The sequence below is a fragment of the Squalius cephalus genome (assembly GCF_949319135.1).
Source record: "Squalius cephalus genome assembly, chromosome: 9".
NCBI classification, from domain to species: Eukaryota; Metazoa; Chordata; class Actinopteri; order Cypriniformes; family Leuciscidae; genus Squalius; species Squalius cephalus.
Genome location: NC_137130.1, coordinates 7,664,187 through 7,682,727, shown reverse-complemented (window position 1 = coordinate 7,682,727; position 18,541 = coordinate 7,664,187). Strand labels below are relative to the sequence as shown.

General features: G+C 37.5%; 1 protein-coding gene across 1 annotated transcript in view; it reads left to right on the top strand.

Moving 5' to 3' along the window:
* Positions 1 to 17,148, top strand: part of ube2e3 (ubiquitin-conjugating enzyme E2E 3) — a 41,321-nt gene extending 24,173 nt beyond the window's left edge. The window contains exons 4-6 of the mRNA XM_079880527.1: positions 8,740 to 8,872; positions 13,708 to 13,855; positions 16,468 to 17,148. Of these exons, the coding sequence (XP_079736653.1) occupies positions 8,740 to 8,872; positions 13,708 to 13,855; positions 16,468 to 16,565 (379 nt within the window). The 3' untranslated portion in view covers positions 16,566 to 17,148. The remainder of the gene's footprint in view (positions 1 to 8,739; positions 8,873 to 13,707; positions 13,856 to 16,467) is intronic.
* Positions 17,149 to 18,541: the final 1,393 nt, after the last annotated feature.

Here is an 18,541-nt window from a genome sequence, read left to right as displayed (position 1 = left end):
TTCTTGAGTTTTATGTATATGTTTTGCAATGAAGTAGTTGTCAAGCTCTGTGCCAAATGCTGCTCTTGTGTTCCTCAGTCCGCTGTGTGTCAGCTGTCCTTGCTTTGGTAACATAATGCACCATAGATCATCAGGTAGCAAAAGAGGTCACCCGACCACAAAGAGGACGCTTGTTAGAAGCCGTTTGAATCATACTATGACAAATGGTAAACACTGTGGTTTCGTAAACTTCATGAGCAAAGACCGCAAGGAGCCTATATGTCAAGTACATGAAATAAAAATAAAACTGCAAAATTGTGAAGTATTATTACAAGTGAAAATAATGTTTTTAAAATATATATTTTAAAAAGTAATCCACCCATGATGCAAAGCTAAATTTTCCGCATCATTACTCAAGTCTTCAGTGTCACATGATCCTTCAGAAATCATTCTAATATGCTCAAGACATATTTCTTATTATTAATGTTATAAAAATGATCAACGTTGTGCTGCTTCATATATTTTTGTGGAAAGGGTGATGCTTTTTTTTTTAATTGATCAATATAAAGTTCAAAAGAACAGCATTTATTTAAAAACCTTTGTAACATTATTAATGTCTTTACCGTCACTTTTGATCAAATTAATGCATCCTTGCTGAATAAAAGTTTTTGTTTTTTTTCTTTAATTAAAATCTTATGGACACCAGAATTTTGAGTGGTAGTATACTTGTAACCATTGCTAAATTAACATTTAGCAGATAAACAAAATTTCTCTCCTGAAACCAAAAAAATATGGATGACTCATCTAGCACTTGTGGGCGTAAACAAACCGGTTGGCATCCAAACGAAAAAAAAAAAAAAAAGTCCTAGAATGACAAAGTCCCTCCCCCTAATATAATACCTGCTAACAGCATCTAACTAACAATTTCAAATAGCAAATCATAGTTCATGGCTGTAATGCAAACAAAAGCCTTAAATGTCGATATGTCCTTCGCCAGCTTGCCGAAAATATATTAACAAGTGATATAAAATGGTGTTTCCCTGATAGTGAATTTTTTTCTCGTTTTTTTTTTTTCTTCTTCTTCATAGCTTACTGATGTTGACAAATGATGATGTTCTGTTTTATTCTTCTCTTTTGCTCTTTGTGTGGTAATAAATTGCCCTGAATTTGACATTTTAAAAGCTGAAATTATAGTTATTCATATAATGTCATCATAATTACATGTCTGACCATGACTTTATTCCAATTGTCAGATAAATAACAGAGTGGGACCCTGGCAGGCAGTTGATTATAGTTGTGTATGCCAGCAGGAGAAGAGGAACGGGGGGTTGATAGCTGAAAGAGAAAGTATAAAGCCCAGCCCCAGAGGTTAGTGCATTAATTGTGGCCAATTTTAAAATCAGCATCGGGTCATTGACTCCGCCGCAGAATATTACCTGACATTTCTGTGTGTGTTCGCTGGGAAATGTAATGTTGAGTGGCGTGTGATTTATTGCAGCATGTAAAGCGAGTATGGTTTTATTAATATTATGTTTTAATTGCTGACATATTCCTCTGTGCCCTGCTGTGAAGTGTGAGAACATATATTTGAATGGTTGCTTCCAAATTTATAATGGATCTATGTAAATTTATGACTATGAAGAGGATTTTTGATGTTGCTGTTTTATGGAATTGATTGATATTTGAGCTATGGCGTAGTGGTTCACACATGCATGGATATATCGGACTGTGATGCTGATGCGGGTGATTTGGGTTTAAGCCCAGCTTGCCTATTTTGTCAGTTGCTGATATTACTAAGTAATAATCATGATGAATATATCTCCGGTGAGCTCTTATAACAGGTTCTGTTGTATACTAGCACCGTGAGAATTGATTGGGAGGATGTGCGGACTCCAGAGGTTGCGTTAACCGAATATTTTCCATCGTTGATTGAATTTTTATTAGCAGTGATGAAAAAATCTGAAGGCCATCCGTCATTTTGACAGATTACACTGAGTGTGATCTATTGTAACTTGCAATTCCCAATCCCACTCGTGTCCAGTTGGTGGCGAGTGTGCGCTCAAGTGTGGCAGCAGAGCACAGGATCAGCCTTCAGAACAAAATTAAACGACTGCCATGAAAAGTGGGCTGAATTCGCAATCACCCCCTACACCCTCAATCACTATTCCCTACGATAGTCCACTAATACAGTTCACTTAAAGGAGTGAATGAAAACGAGTGAGCGAATTCGGACAGCTGTTGAGCGTACATCGGTTGTACACTCGTTATTGTGGTGCAATGTGTGATTGAATGAGTGCACTCAATAACGTCCACTATAGTTTCGGACACCACAACAAATGGCTGTCCCCTAAAATAATGCCCTATTTGAAGGTGTAGGGGCGATTTCAGATTCAGCCGTGGTCTTTCCGAGGCAAAGATCAAAATCAGAAACAAACATTCATCTGCTTTGTTTGGTGTTGAACATGACAAGTGACACACGTCTCCGTTTATCTGTTCTCTTAGTAATCTAGCCTATATGCTTGTCCTGCAAGTCCATGTTTAAAAATTAAAATGTGAATGAAAACAAAGCTATTAAATGTCTTATCATTAAAATATGAAAATTAAAATAATGGGTAAAAATAGATTATGATTGCTTTAAGAAAATGACAGAAAATGCAAAATTCTAAAGCAACCTCTGGTGTGGACATACTGTTTCTGACTTTTAGCACTCATGTCACATCTTACTTAGATATATGTTCCTCCCTGTAACTACAGCAACAGATTTGGGAATCAAGCCTTATTCCAAGGTTTTTATTCCAAGCCAGATTATTCCAAACCCGGATGAATGTCTGTGAAGATCTGTGTATTTACTAAAGATACACTTAGTAAGTTTTGACAATAGTATTTATAAAATAAATCAATAAAACCATATCATATTTTTAGTTTAAATGTTGTTATGCTGTAAATTGGTAAAAGACTGTAAGGGGTCATTCGCACAGTACGAGTTTGTTCATTTCATTGTACTGCTTTTCCATTGTGTATGGACCCTCTAAGGAATTGGAACTGTTCAATTCCTTACAATCTCCATCCAATTTAATTTACATTTTACATGTGTGCATTTGGCAGACGCTTCTATCCAAATTGACTTACATAGCATTCAAGGTACGCATTTTGTCAGCCCTTGCTTTCCCCGGGAATCTTACCCATGACCGGGTTAGCGTTGTTAGCGCCATACTCTAGTCTAAAGGAAGGCTTTTTTGTACAGGAAATTACCATAATTACCTTTTAAAATTGACACTCTAAGGTTCATAAACCATTAACTTTTGTATTTTCAGAGGCGTCGGTGGATGGGAAATTAACCGTGGCACAGACATGCCAACCTGTGGGAGGCGAACAGTACTGTTTCACTATTAGTGGAACCTTTGGTTTCTTTGTGTGTACAGAGGCAGGAGTTTCTCAGGTAGACTTTTGATATAAATGAATACAAGACCACCGTGCAGAATTATTACTCCATTCTCCAGTACTTTGCCTACCCTCGCCTTCTCTCTGGGTAATCTGAAATGATAGATGGAGATTGATAAATGGTATATGTTTGCACTCAGGTTTACTTAATTAGTTTCTCGGGACTATCTTCTGTGTAATCCGCTACACCTGGAGCTCTTCATAGACAAGCTGATAGATTGGTGAGCCAACAGGCTTCGATTCCCCAGCCACAGCGGTAGCTTAATATCATAAAGGCTTGCTCCTTTCAAGAGTGTGTAAGAATCTGAACGGAAGCTTGTTTTGTTAAATGGTTGGAGTTTGCTCTGAAGCGTTAAAGGATAACAAGTCCTTGCTTGGTCATTAAAGCAGTCTCTGCAGAGAGAAATGTGTGCTACAGGAAGTGGGCGAACTGCAAACACATTTGAGGTGATTATAGTGTGTGTGCGCCTCGAGGGAGTGCTGGATTACACAATACCCGAGCCCAGAGCCAATCGCAGCGGTGACAGAGCTGCCTTCCATAGGGTCGCTGGATTATCGAGGTCGCCCCTGTTTGTGAGCAGGATTACTGCCTGAAATTCAGCGCTAACATACTTACCAGGTTATATAACATCAACACAGGGTATTTGTTGTAATTGCATCATAAATGTGGTTATGGAACGCAGGCGTTCCTCCTTGTACCTGCTTCAGGTTTACCTGAAACCCCTACAAAAAACTTTTGAGACAGTGGCAATCTGTTGAAGAGAGAAATGTCCAGAATAAATTTGAGATTCATTCTGGGTTGACACAATTGACTTGAGTATTTGGGGTTTTATTGAGCCTCTAAAGGGACATGGGGAATGATGGGAAAAAAATTATTCAATGCTTTTGTGTTCTCTCACAGAAGAATTGCGTTTCCTCGAGAAACTTTGCACTCCACTTCCAGAAGCACTGAAATATCGGTTTTCCTCCCACAAAAGTTCATATCAAAAAAGTTTTTCGAGCAAGCGCAGAATTTCAATGAGAACTCAAAAGTTGAGTGAACGCAAAAGTGTCATGGGGGAATATTTTTCTCCAATCTAATTTTTTAACCATTAACATGTCCCATTAAGGGCTCCTTAGGGTTGCACCCAGACCAGGGTTGTTTTTTTATTTTTTATTATATATATATATATATAATGTGTGTGTGTGTTTTTATTTTTCACTCTGACATTGTTAGTTTTAGTTTTTTTAGTTTCTTGAGAATTTTCTATTTTTGGTTTATTAGCGTAGATTTATAACAGATTATGTAACAAATTTGTTGCCTTTATATTTTAGTTATTTGTAGTCATGAAACTGTATTTTAGTTTAATTTGAAATAAACCAGTGTAATTGGGGAAAAACCAGTTAATAAAAATGTTTTCATTTAGTGTTTTAATTTAGTTTTCATTGCAGCTCAGGTATATTGAAGACTAAGAGTTCCGTTCAGTACGGTTCAGAATGTGTTTACCATCCTCATTAATAACTAATCTTTACCATATTTAGCACTCTAAAATAGAATTTATGATATATTCTGCTGCTTTGTGAACGTAGCCTATATTATTTTACTCTGTATAATTTCTGTGTAGTTTTGATCCTTTTAACTTGCCTTCTCCTGTATGAATCTCTTGTATTTTCTGGAGACCATGTGGAGGTGATTGTGTTTCCGAGAAGCATGTGTCAGCCTTGGCCTCAACAAACAGGATTGTCCACTTGATTGCCAAGAATTCATTAGAGTCTAGAGGACTCGTTCGGCTATTAACAGTGGCTTTTTTCAATCATTTGCCACTGTTATGTTCTTGTTAAGAGTTTGCTAAATCTGTTACGAGTGGCTCTTCAACGTCAACATAATTGCTTCAAATCTTCACAGTCCAGCAACAAGAGGGCAGGCAGACACTTTACCATAGATGTTGATGCATAGAGCCACATTAGCAGCAGCTGCTCATTACTGCGATACGTCTGTGCATCCACCATATTGAAGAGGTCATGATCAGCTTGTTAACAAATGAAAGTGAATTGACAGATGCGGCAGCTTTCCCAAGATTTTCACAAGATTTGGTTTGTCATCCATGTCAGACAATGTTGCATATTGCAGATTAGTAAAACACAACATGTATTCGTATTTACGAGTGTTACAACTGGGAATGATGCTGTGTTCAGGGGTGACTTAAAATCTTAACAGGCCCACCTATCTCTCTCTCATATAAATCACTGGAAAGTTTGCCACGGAAAACCCCTTAACTGTTAAAAGGATAAGATATCGCAGCGGACATTCAAACTGATTTTTTGATTGTGAATATAGGACTAATCTGAAGGAAAATGCTATATCTACTGTAAATGCAGGTATGCTCTCTTACACTATCTCTCACAATACTCTAAAAGCTTCAATGAATATCAATGAGAACAAACATTTGTTTATGTTGCTAAGAGTGGTTGCTAGGGGTGTTGTGTAGTGATACATAGAACCGCTGGGTGAAGTGGTCATAGCCGTGTTTTAACGTGAATAAAACACAGCTATTGACCAATCAGAATCAAGGATACATTACTGAAATATACATTATACAATCAAATATATCAAATATACAAATATACATTACTGAACCCAAACTTTTGAACCTTTGAGTATATTATGTTTATGCTTTTTTCAACTTAACCCCCCCCCCCCCCCCTCCCCTCGTCTTTAGGCATCTTTACTCTCTGCATAAGAAATGCTTCTGTTTGGGGTTGGATGGACTTAAAACTGGGTTTTTTAAGACAGCTTGTCAACTATAGAGTTCAGGCAACCCACCGACTAATCGATTATGAAATGAAGTAGTTTTTCACATCCTTATGGTGAGATTGCACATTTCCTTTCATCTGAATTTAGTTGCTCTGTGGTAATGCTGAAAACCCCTGACAGGACCGGGGCAAAGCGTTACGCTGGCATGAAGCTCACCTCGCTTTTACTAAACACTCTGCTGAAGGCCTGTCAGATTGATGTTTAGAGGCGTTAAAAAGATTTTTCTATCTCTCAAATTTTTTTTACGGTTATATGATTCACTTTGACGTGATCTAAATCCTCTCTAAATGTCATGTGTTGATTTTATGGCGATAAGCGATGGCAACTTGCATGTGTTTGTGCAGTTAAATGATCTAGCAGGTTGCTTTTGCTTAATTTGCCATTTATTGCTCTCTCCTGTATTCAGTGCGTTTTTTCACCCTCGCTGCGGTGCGAGAGAGTCCCGAATAATTTATCAGGCTCAAAGAATTAGGCTACATGGCGCCAATGAATTGTTCTGTTACTCTTCACGCCGTCCGTTCCTATTATCTTTCCGCTTTGCTGTAATCCCGCTTATTCTTGGCCCTCCACTTTATGCAGAGTTGGGTTTGACAGCCGTCTTCTCTCGCTCTGAAGCATGAGTGGATATCCAGTGTGTGTAGGCTGGTGACTTGCTGGCAGAGACGAGCGTTTCATCACATGCTAATTGAGCAATAGATGCCGGGGATAAGTGCCTGCTACATTCACCTGTCTCCTCCATTAGAGGCAGGTCTCTCCAGCAGACCATCACTCTGAGTAGCCATATTTGTGTGGTTGTCCCTTTATCTCAGTCTGACCTCAATCTGACTGTCCTTCTCCATGACCTGTGTTGCAGATATTTGGCTTGTTCTTTAGGCACCACTTAATTTGCTCCGATTTTAGGTCATTTCGAAACAATCCCTGATGCGTTTTCAGTCTAAAGATTCTGCCGTACTAACATAGTTCTGCTCTGACCTGTCAATACAGCATATAATCAAAAGCACCATGGAATCAAAATTGACAATACTTGTGAGGGCAGGACAACCTGTCAATCACATGAGATCACCGGAAAAGCATTCCACAACCATCCAATCAATTCCCCATTGATAAAATCAATTCCCGCGACTCCCGTCCTAATTATTATTATTTTTTTCTTTTTCAAGGCCATTTTACTCTGATACACGTCACGATAGGGAAGAAAATTCTAACGCAGCTTCAGTTTCATGACTATTTTAATAGCTGTTACATTGTTTTTATAAATTGAATTAACCTGCCATTTTATTTCATTAAATATTGTTCAATGCCACATCTGAATGACCCTGAGGGCCCTATCTTGCCCCCAGCGCAATTGACTTTGTACACCAACGCATGTATCATTCCTATTTTGCACCCGACGCACAGCGGACTTTTCCCTCCACAGACGCACGTCGGTAAATTAAGGAATGAACTTGCGCTCCCAGGGGCGATTCAGCGAAAAGAGGAGGCGTGTTCTTGCGCAAACGTTCCCTGGTGCTATTTTGCAGTTTCAGAAAACAATTCTGTAAATTAGGAAAAACCTGACTAGGAAAAACCTAGTTTAAAGTCAGTGGCACGTTTTCAGATGCTATTTTAAGGGTGCATGCTGGGCCATAATGTAGCGTGTGCACAACGCACATACACTTTGCTTATCTCATCTACACAGACGCAAGCAGCAGTTCCCATTTTTGCAAACCATACATAATTACAAGGAAAAATATTACCACACAAGGGAAATCATTGTGGTGTTCATGAAGATGTAAAAAAATAGGCATAAATCTAGCTTACACATTTACCCAAATTATTATACGCCTGTTTAACCAAAGCTAATTTGGGTTGGTTTCTCCCATCCCCTTTTTACGTCTTTTACAGCCCTGACGAGAACGTCGGTCTCCTCGGCTGTGAACCGCTCCTGGTGTGCGCCTGGCAAATCCGTCGTTATAATAGCAATCCGCCATGGAACAAGCGTGCCTGCTTTTAAAGTGAATGTGAGACGACGCTCTGATTGGTTTATTTCACGTTACGCCCAAACCACACCTATGAGTAATGTAGCTACTTCAGACCAAACCGTTTTAGATTTTCGTCGAGATCCGCCCACAAAGTTACTTGCGTTTCATGTTTGATACTTGCGTTTCAGATCATTAAAATAGGGCTCTAAATGTGTCATTGTCAATCAGTGCACGTCTTGTTTTCTTTGTCTGTGACCAAGAATGATCACCTTTCAAGTGATACATTGTGTCCTGCGATTGTTGTCCATCTGTACATATATTCATGCCACCTCTGTGCTGCATTAAAAAGTGTGTTGTGGTGTCATGCATGTAATACTAGAGTCTGTTAATAATATGTTATCATTTATTATTATCCGTTTGGATGTTGGTAGACATTGGAACTGACATAAGGGATGATTCTGTCAATCGCCAGTGCAGTATTCTCAAAATGGCCAAATATCGAACGATATTTTAGTCTGGATGTGTGATACTAAATCACATTGGTCTGTGTTTGTGTTTTTTCAGTGCGGGACCCAAGGGTGACAATATCTATGAATGGAGATCCACCATCTTGGGCCCTCCAGGTTCAGTCTATGAGGGGGGCGTGTTCTTTCTGGATATCACCTTCTCTTCCGATTACCCCTTCAAGCCACCAAAGGTACAGTCTGGAAGCATCTCTTCCTTTTTATTCACTATTTTTAGGTATTAAAGTTGAATTAAGCGATTTCTGAGAATTGTTTTTGAATACTCTTAATGTTTGAAATCAACCCAAACAAACACACCCATATCTTCATTGCTTCGCCCCCAAAACAAACACACAGTGCAAAAATGCATGTCTTTTTATCATAGCAGCAGTGAAGCAAAATAAAGCTTTGTGAAAAATAAAGCAAAGATGACAAACGAACATCAGGAAAGAACAAAAAACAAACATACAGTACACAAGTATTTACAAGCAAGAGTTGGTTGTTAGTCGCCCAGCAGCACACACTCAAAACCAGAAACAACGTATTCTCTGTATCTGTTTTTTTTAGGCCTTGTCGCTTCTGTCTCTCCAGCGCTGGAAAGCTTTTCTAATATTAACACGGGTCTTAAAGCTCTTTCCTGATCTTTTTCCAGTGATATTTCCAGTGATCTATTTCCACTTTCAACAGCGTTTTTCAGAAATCGCTTACTGCACCTTTAAAAGGGAAGATTCTCAATCCTGCTCTAATAGATCTACCTTCATGTTTTTGAGCTCTCTTGAAAATTACAGGCAAGTGTACCAGGCAGAGGTTAGGCTCTGTTTCAAAAGCTAGTGAGCTGCCATTGCTGTCTAGTGTGTAGTGCCTACATATGGCTTGCCAAATACTTGCCAAAATGCTGCGTTTTAGAAGGCAGCATAATCATGGTTTTAGAACCTGCATAGGCAGCTCATTAGGCTTCACAACAAGCTCTCAATCTAAATGCAAAATCAAATGGATTGGTATGTATTTGGAAGCACTTCAAAGTGAATACTTCAGATTTGTTCTTGAATATGGGGCAGAACTTAAAACAGCTGTATCAGCCATTTGATACTGTTCCTGAGCTTATAAATTCATGAATCAAAGTGAAGTCCCATGACATTTCTAACATATATGAATGTAAATGATCAGTTAAGCATTATATAATTTAATAATATTCGATGTGGTCCTCAGTTATTATCAATAATTTTTGGTGCTCAGTTATTAATAATGTTGAAAACCCTTTTTGCTGCTTAATATTTTTGTGGAAACTGTATTACATTTTTTAGTTTAATAGAAATAGAAAGTTAAATGAACAGCATTTATTTGAAATGGAAATCTTTTGTAACATTTAGAAATGTATTTACGGTCACTTTTCATCAATTTAATGTGTCCTTGCTGAATAAAAGTATTTCAACAAAAAGAAAATCCTAATTATTCCAAACTTTGGACCAGGAGTGTAATTTGCAGTGGAAAAAGCAATTAAACTATTATAGTGAAATATGAAATAGATACATTTTCACAAGTAGACACCTAACTGTGTGTGCTATTATTAGCCTATAGTTGGTCACAAAAGAGCAGTGGCCTTTAATTAAGATTTATTAGGTCTACCAAGGACACTCTGTAACAGATCATTCAGAACAGGTATTGACCTCTGTTAAAAATGCCTCAAGGATAATGTGATGCTTAACGATTGTGTTTGTCTGCTATTTTGTGTGCTGGATGGCTGTACATACTCCTTCAGAGCACCGGCTATTTCCAGCGTAAAGTAACTAGCGCGATGCCGCAATGTGAATGTGGTTTAGGGAAGCTGGTTAACTCCTGCTCGGGCTATAAACGTGAAGTGTCAACCACGCCATCTCGGATTAATTAGCATCCGAATCTCCTTCCTCAGCATGTTTGTGAATTTGTGCCTCTATGAACTGAGCGGCTCTCCACCTCAGTCTGGCCCTCATCTCAACCGTCAGTGTCATCTGTAAACAACAAGTTTATATAAAGCTCATGGGCTGGTGGGGGCTCTTTGTTCAGATCAAGACAATGCAAAGCTCTAATCCACTAATTATAAACAGGATTCATCCTCTGCGGTGGATGCTGGGCAGAGCCAGCGGCCCACACCCCCTCATTCTTTTGTCACCAGATGAAACGCAGGGTAACTTGGGGGCCGATCTCGCCTACGTTGGTTTAGGGTCTGTGCTTTGTGAAGTCGCTGCCTGCTCTTGCTCGCTGAGCGCTGTGGCTTGGTTTGTGGTCCACTAATCTGTGCTTTTGTGAATGAGTCTCTCTGTGTTTGGAAGCAGGGCGGAAAAGACAAAGAGACAGGCGTTTCTTCTTAAAAGTAGATCTAGAAATAAGAGTATCGATTAACTCGATCTGTAAAAGGCTGTAATGGATTGGCGTGTTTACAGAGCAGTTTGGTTGGGTCATTGTGTGTTTTTAAAAAGAGCTATTTCTCTTTTAGCTTGTGTCTTGTTTTTTTTTATTTTATCTGTTTGAATCTCTTAAACCCCACATGACTGTCTACTTACACAGATAGCTGACTTTGTTGCTTAGCTAATTATGCTATTCCCTAATAAGCGTAAAAAGCTGATAATTCATTAAAGATCTGATCATGGCCAACTTTCAAACGGATTCAACCTTCAGCAAGTTTTCTAGCAGGCATATGTCTTTGAACTTAGAAAAAGAAGTTAGTTGTTTTTTAAATAAAATTATCAGACTGACTGATCAGATGAAAAAAATAGTGGTGTGTGTGCATAATATATATATATATTATAACATTTGGTGTCCAAAGTAATTTTTTTCTGCTTTTTTCAAATTGTTATGTTTTTAATTATTTGAATAATTTGTTAGTCATTGTCATGGATCACAAGATATTACAGGCCATAATATAATATTTCCTGTAAAAAGTGTCTTAAATAGCTGAAAATCATGATTTCTTGTTGTCCAAATTAGTTGTTTTTTTTTTTTTCATCATGCATCATTGTATAATAAATATTTTGTTTTACTTTTCTTTTGGTAATATTTAATTTATTTAATTTATAAAAGCCCTAAATAGTCATTTTCCTAATTCTACAACATTAAATTGGTTAAATTTTTTAAAAATGTGTTCATAATCTTGCGGCAATTCTTTTACCATACCATACTTTGCCTTTAAATTGGTGGAATGATCTCCCACAACTATGTAAGATACAGGAAATGTCACTTTTTTTTTTTTTTTTTTTATGATGTCACTTTACCTCACTGATAAGATTGAAGCACTGAAAGGTATGTGTGCTCTCTGTGAGAAAAAAAGTTCTTACACCAAGAGTTATTTTGTAAAACGTCAAAATTCTTACCACAATATCAAAACGAAAACAGAATTTATCATTGTTTCTTTTAATCATGATTTCACTAGTGCTATGTACTCTTAGCATTTATGCTAGCAAGTAGAGTTTTTGGCTAAAAAGTTATAAATTGTCAATTCTATTACCGTCAAACTCTGTTGCCAAGGTAGAGTAACAATGTTAACAGTAACAGAGTTGACCAACAATATTATAAATAAATATTTTTTCATTTAAAGTAAAAAAAAAAGAAAAAAAAAAAAAGTAGCAGCCTAACTTATAGGCTATAAACTTTTCTGAAATTAATACAATTTTATATGTTTTCAATAAGATAATGGAAAGAATTTCTGTTAGAGAACAACTTTTTGAAATGCAAAATGTATCTCTAATTATAGAATCACTCATGTGTGTGTACATATATTCTCTAAAATACCATAATGACTTGGATAATGGTAATGACAGCAGTATTAGGGATAGTTAATCTTTGTCATGAAAAATGTTTATTTAAAAAACGAATTATTTTAATATGGTATTATTAAATGATTGTTATTATTTTATCATTAATATTAGATTGTTTTTCTTTTTCTTGAATTTTCTTTTTCTATATATTTATTAAGTGTATGGCTTTGTTGCACTAACTATAGTAAATATTTGATGTAAAACAATATACATTTATTTTTATATTAATATGATGTAAGTACATTTACATTCAACATTTCTGTTGACTTGTCAAGCATCTTGGATTAATATTTCTGCCTAAATGCGCCTCAGGAATGCTTCACGAAGGGATGACCAAAACATTAAATATTATGTTATTTCAAGCTATGTTAGTGTGTGGGATTTTTTTATTGTCTGTTTATGATATTAGTATAGGATTTTTTTTTTTCAGGCTTGCAAGGTATTTCTCTGTATTGTTTGCCTAAATGTGACCATCTTAGAAGACAGCTGGCCACTTTCAGGAACAGTCTTTGCATTGGTTGTGTGCTTTAAAATGCTAGGCAGCTCACTAGGTTTTCTCTTCATGGGGGAGTGTCATGAACTCTCTCTTGTTTTGTTTCCCAGCGTTGTCCGTGAGGCCTGACACTAGCTGCCCGTGTCATGCTGGCTGTGTTTTCGACCGAGTCGGACTCCTAGATCACCGTGTTCATACAATACCCACATTGTGCCAGGCAGGCATGGTTATTTCGGTCGCTCTGTTTATGCTGCATCATGTGACGGACATCTTAGTATTTGCCGCAGGGGGCAGAGTGAGATGCAGTCAACAAACAAGAAGCACTCTTTATGTGCTAAGCGAACATACTAATGCATGACCCGGACTATCCCTTGACCCTTATCCGGCAGACACGGGCCGTCCCACAGTACTGCAGTCAGCGGTGTCCCGCTGGTCCTGTAAGCCAGGGCTATAAGTCGCCAATACTCTAGATAAGGGCTACTGACACAGTTGGAAAGCTGGGTCAGGTTAAGCTTGCTTGGTTCTCGATGTCTCAATGGATCAATAGCTTTCAGGATTCAGCCCTGGCTCGGAGAGTGCTGTTAATGAGAACGAAAGCTGTGATCCAGCTCTCAAAAGCCCCCTATATAACAAGCCCTGCTAAAACGCATCCAGAGTATTAAAGCGTGGTTCTGGACTGGTGAGCTAACATAATCCCTTTTCAGATAGAGTTGTTTTGTGATTGTGCCGGTTTCCTCCTGTGCAGGTCACGTTCCGTACGAGGATCTATCATTGCAACATCAACAGTCAGGGTGTGATCTGCCTGGACATCCTGAAGGATAACTGGAGCCCAGCTCTGACCATCTCGAAGGTCCTGCTTTCCATCTGTTCTCTGCTGACAGACTGCAATCCAGGTGAGTACCGCAACTCAAGGCTGACAAGAAAAATGTTTCAATAATTGGATAATAGGAGTGTTGTTCGGGCCATAACACCACAAATGAAAATCCTGCCATCATTTACTCTGCCTTAAACCTGTATGGCTTTTGTCTGTGGAACACAAAAGAAGATATTTTGAAAAATTTCTCTGTGAATGGAAATAAATTAATATGTTGTTTGGACCCAAATCATTTTCAAAACCTATTTTGTGCTCCACAGAAGATTGAAACAGGTTAGGAATGACATGAGCGTGAGGGAAGGATGATAGAATTGTAATTTTTTGGGTCAAAATCTTTTTTGTTACAGACAAAAACAATAATAGTCAACCACACTAGGAAAACAGGCGTAAGAAAAATAATCACATGGATTCCAAAGTTCAAAAAGTAAAAAAAAAAAACTTTTTTGAATTCATACCCCTATACAAATCTACTATTTTAACAAATTATTCTTAAGCACAAGCAATATTTACAAAATAAATCAGCGACTCGAGCACCAAATTAAATGATAAAAAAAACTCCAAAATCCTCCTCATTAGTTTAGTCTCCAATTAGTGTTTAAACCACAAGATTACCTCACCGAATTGGGAAAAGCTCCCTCACGAAACGCTCCATTTACATGTGAATCACTCACAACACAACTTTAATACTTCACGTGGGAAAACATATTCCTCAAAAATAATAATCGTAAGCATCAAAAGTACAAAAAAAGTGCCATTAAATGTAGCATTAGCGGCTCATTTTCAATGCCGAGCGGTGCTACAACAACCTTCCAACAGCACTCAACCGGGAATAACCCACACGCCCGGCAACAATGGCTGGAGAGAGAGAGAGAGAGCAACAAACACAATCACACTTCCTTAAATAACTTCCCTACCTGGTATATACACTAAATGACAGTTCACTCTCTAATTTCGTACCTCATTTAATGCATGATTGCATTACTCTGGTTCACTAGTAGGCCTCAGTCACTATGACATCTGGAAGACTACACCCACCAGATCATTTGATTAGATAATGAATTTGACCATGTGACATTTTTTCAAATTCATTTACGCTTTTGATAGATTTACCGTATTTATTTGACTGAAGGCCCTGTGTGTCCAGTCCTGCTCCTGGAGAAACACTGATTAGACAGTTCAGCTGTGTTAAACGATGGTTAAGGTTAAACTCGGCAGGATATATTCCGCAATATATTTTTTTTTACACTGACAATGCATCAAATGGGCAGAATCGGGAGCAAAGAATGATTGGAAATACAGCATTGGCTAAAAGTTGGAAAACTGACTTATCCTTTTATTCAAATATAATGAACTTTTTGATGATTTTGCAAGCATATTGCGTAGGAGTCAATTGTTTTATTTTTGATATCACAGTAAAACATGCCAAATTGTGCGGACATAATTTTTGACCAGGCTGTCATACAAAGAAATTATGAACGCATGCAAAAATAAGAGAGAATCAACAAAATATGAATAACTGATTAAGTCAATGCATGTATTTTTTTTTCTCCTGTGAGTTTTGCTTTTTTATGTTTTTTTTCATGTTGCTTTAGATTGCCTTTTTTTTTCCAGATAATTTTGTCAGATAAATACCTTAACCAAGTTAACCAATATAAAATATTTTCCTTATATTTTGATCATGTAATCAAACTTTTAAGATCATAAAAAAAAACAAATATACCCTCTGGACATCACTTTTGGCCATTACTGTCCATGGGCAAATAAAGATCAATTAAAATTAAACTGGAAAAAATATATTTATTTAATTTGATTCCCGTTTACTGTCGACTAACCCTAAAATCAAATGAAAAATAATTGTTTGAATGGCAAAGTATCTCGACCTAAAAACATGTCCTACATTAATTGAAATAATGATAAAATAAAATATAAATATTAGACGAAAAACTTGAACTCAAAAATACTTGACTCGTCAAACTAACTGAAATAAAAAAGTTTGTTGAAATAGTGAAATTACTACCTCAACTGAAATAAAAATAAATTAAAGATAAATAAAAAGATAAAAAAACAGCAACAAAAGCACATAATAAACTGACTAAAACTTAAACTAAATGGAAATGAAAATATAAAAACAAAGGCTAATTCAAAATATTAACTAATACTATAGTAGTATATAAATAATACTAATATAGCCCTGTCTACATTTTGTTAAGTGAATTGCTTGAATCTAGAAAAGATAGATCACATGAATCTATGAATGAATTAGAAGCTGATGACTAAACGTTATGCTTCATGTTGCATTTGTCTAGTTACGTTCATTTAAGGTTTTCATTGTTGTGTTGCTTGAAGTAAGGGAGCACCGACCTTTCGGAGCAGGCCTACAGTTTGGAATCCTCTGCATACTCAAACATCTCTGACATTGTTGTGTCAGCTGAGTCAGCACATGACAGATGTGACTGTTGAAACCCACACAGCTCTTTCATTTACTCTCAAAGACGACTCTCTCTCTGTGTCCTTCCCCAGCGCCTGTCTGCATCTTTCAGAAGACTGTGTTCTCGTTGACTCCTGGGTATAAGAACGTCTCACTTTGTTTTCTTCTGTGTTCTTCTGTCTTTTCCCCCTGTCGTCTCTCAGCGGATCCTCTGGTGGGAAGCATAGCTACTCAGTACCTGACCAACAGAGCAGAGCATGACAGGATAGCTCGACAGTGGACCAAGAGATACGCCACATAGATGACGGGCCGCTGATACCTAGACCCCGCTCACCCCCCCCCATCCACCCCCCCCCCCCCCCCCTTCTTCCCAGATTCCCTTTGTCCACCCCTCCTTCCCACACTCTTCTCCTCCGCCGCCCCAGTTTCCATCACCCGCAGGAGTGTAAAGATCCAGGAGAGGCAACTTTACAACGTGCAACAAATCTTTATAGCCTTTACAATACGGACTTCTGTGTAAATGTCATACTGATTCTACCCTGTGTTTTTACCCGATACGGACTGGGAGCGCAGACAGGACCCGCCAAGGTGTAAAGGCTGCCGGAGTAGAATTTTGTAGCTGTAGATTTAGTTCTGTTTAAAAGCCTACTTGCAAGTCTTGCTTCTTTGGGATATAAAAAAAAAAATGTATTTTGTGATGTAATAAGGAAAATGTTCCTAAAGTCAACCAAATATTATGGTGCATTTTAGCCTAATTCATTATCTGTATGAAGTCAAAAAAATGACAAAAAAATGACAAAAAAAAAAAAAAAACAAGCTGTAGATTATTAGAAATGATGTCATTTATATGAGACCCACACTCATTTCCAGTTCTGTGGTACATGCTGTTGTGAATCTGTTATACCTTTGTCAGTTTGTAATGAAGCGATCTCATTGAACGTTTTGTAGCTCAGCTGAAATGAGCAACCACTGTAACATCCCCTCAAACACAATAAAAAAAACTGTCCCCCGGGTCACAGTGACTAAACGTGTGTGTTTGTGTGTGTTCTGTTTACTCTGCTGCACCGCTTACACCGGTTATTAAGATCCGATCAGCTCAAAAGTGATGCATTGTAAACAGGCCATAATTACTTTATTACTTCAATTCTTTATTATATTTTTAAAGGCTCTTATTTGGATTTGAACCTTTTTCCTTACATTTATGAATGCATTTTTAGGGCTTTGTTTTAACCCCCTTTAAGGTTGCATAAAATAATAGAGCAAAGGACTGACCTGGCATTTTGTTCACATTTGTTAAATATTAGGCATTTTCTGTTGTGTTCAGTGACATTTTGGTTAATTTTCACTTTTCGCTGGCAACTAATAATTTTTTGAAATCATTGATTGCAAAAAAAAAATTGTGTTTTCTGCATCTCATCGGGGGACATGTTATTCCACAGCTTTATAATCATCACAGTTTAAATTAAAAAGAGTTGTTTACACAGTTTTAAAACGGTATGACCCTACAAATCATTCAATTATACTGAAGAAAAAAGCACAAATTAATTGTTAACTGTAAATAGGTTGAATGTTCTGCAGGAAAATGTACATTACTCTTCTAAACTCTATAGTTTGTTATTATTTTCATATATATATATATTTAGCTATGGCCCTGGAAGTATACCTGATGCCCTCTGAGTTCTGGTCATGGTTTTAGGAAATGTAAAAAAGCATGGCACTGGCAACATACCTACTGTAACAATGAAGTACTTGCATACAGTTTGTATATTGCTTGCAAAACATTTCATCAGAATATGTGGGTTTGGCCATCAACGGAGAACCCATCTTACGTAATGATGTTCAGCCAAACCCTGAACTCTTTAGTTTCCAGTTTCCACTCATGTATGACTGACACAAGCAGATGTCCATCAAAAACTACCATTTTGAGAATACTTCCTGTTCATTTAGGGTCATATTAGTCCACAGCTGACTTGTAGAGTTGCTCACTCCACAAAACACGTGGGTATGACATTCATTAGCACTGTTATGTCATTTTTGGCAACCATGAAGGGGTCACTTGGTCTCTTGTGTACATCTCACATTCATATTGGCTCTGCCTTCTGGATGTTTCTGTAGTCAGAGTGAGATGAGATTTTTTTTTAGGGACGCTCCCAAAAGAACATTGGTCTCGACTCACATTCTCTTTGGCTGTGAGTGAACTGAGATTCATTCTGACCTGTGTTGATAGTGTCAGATTTACACCCAGGAGGGCAGGGGGAATACGAACTGCTGCCTGTC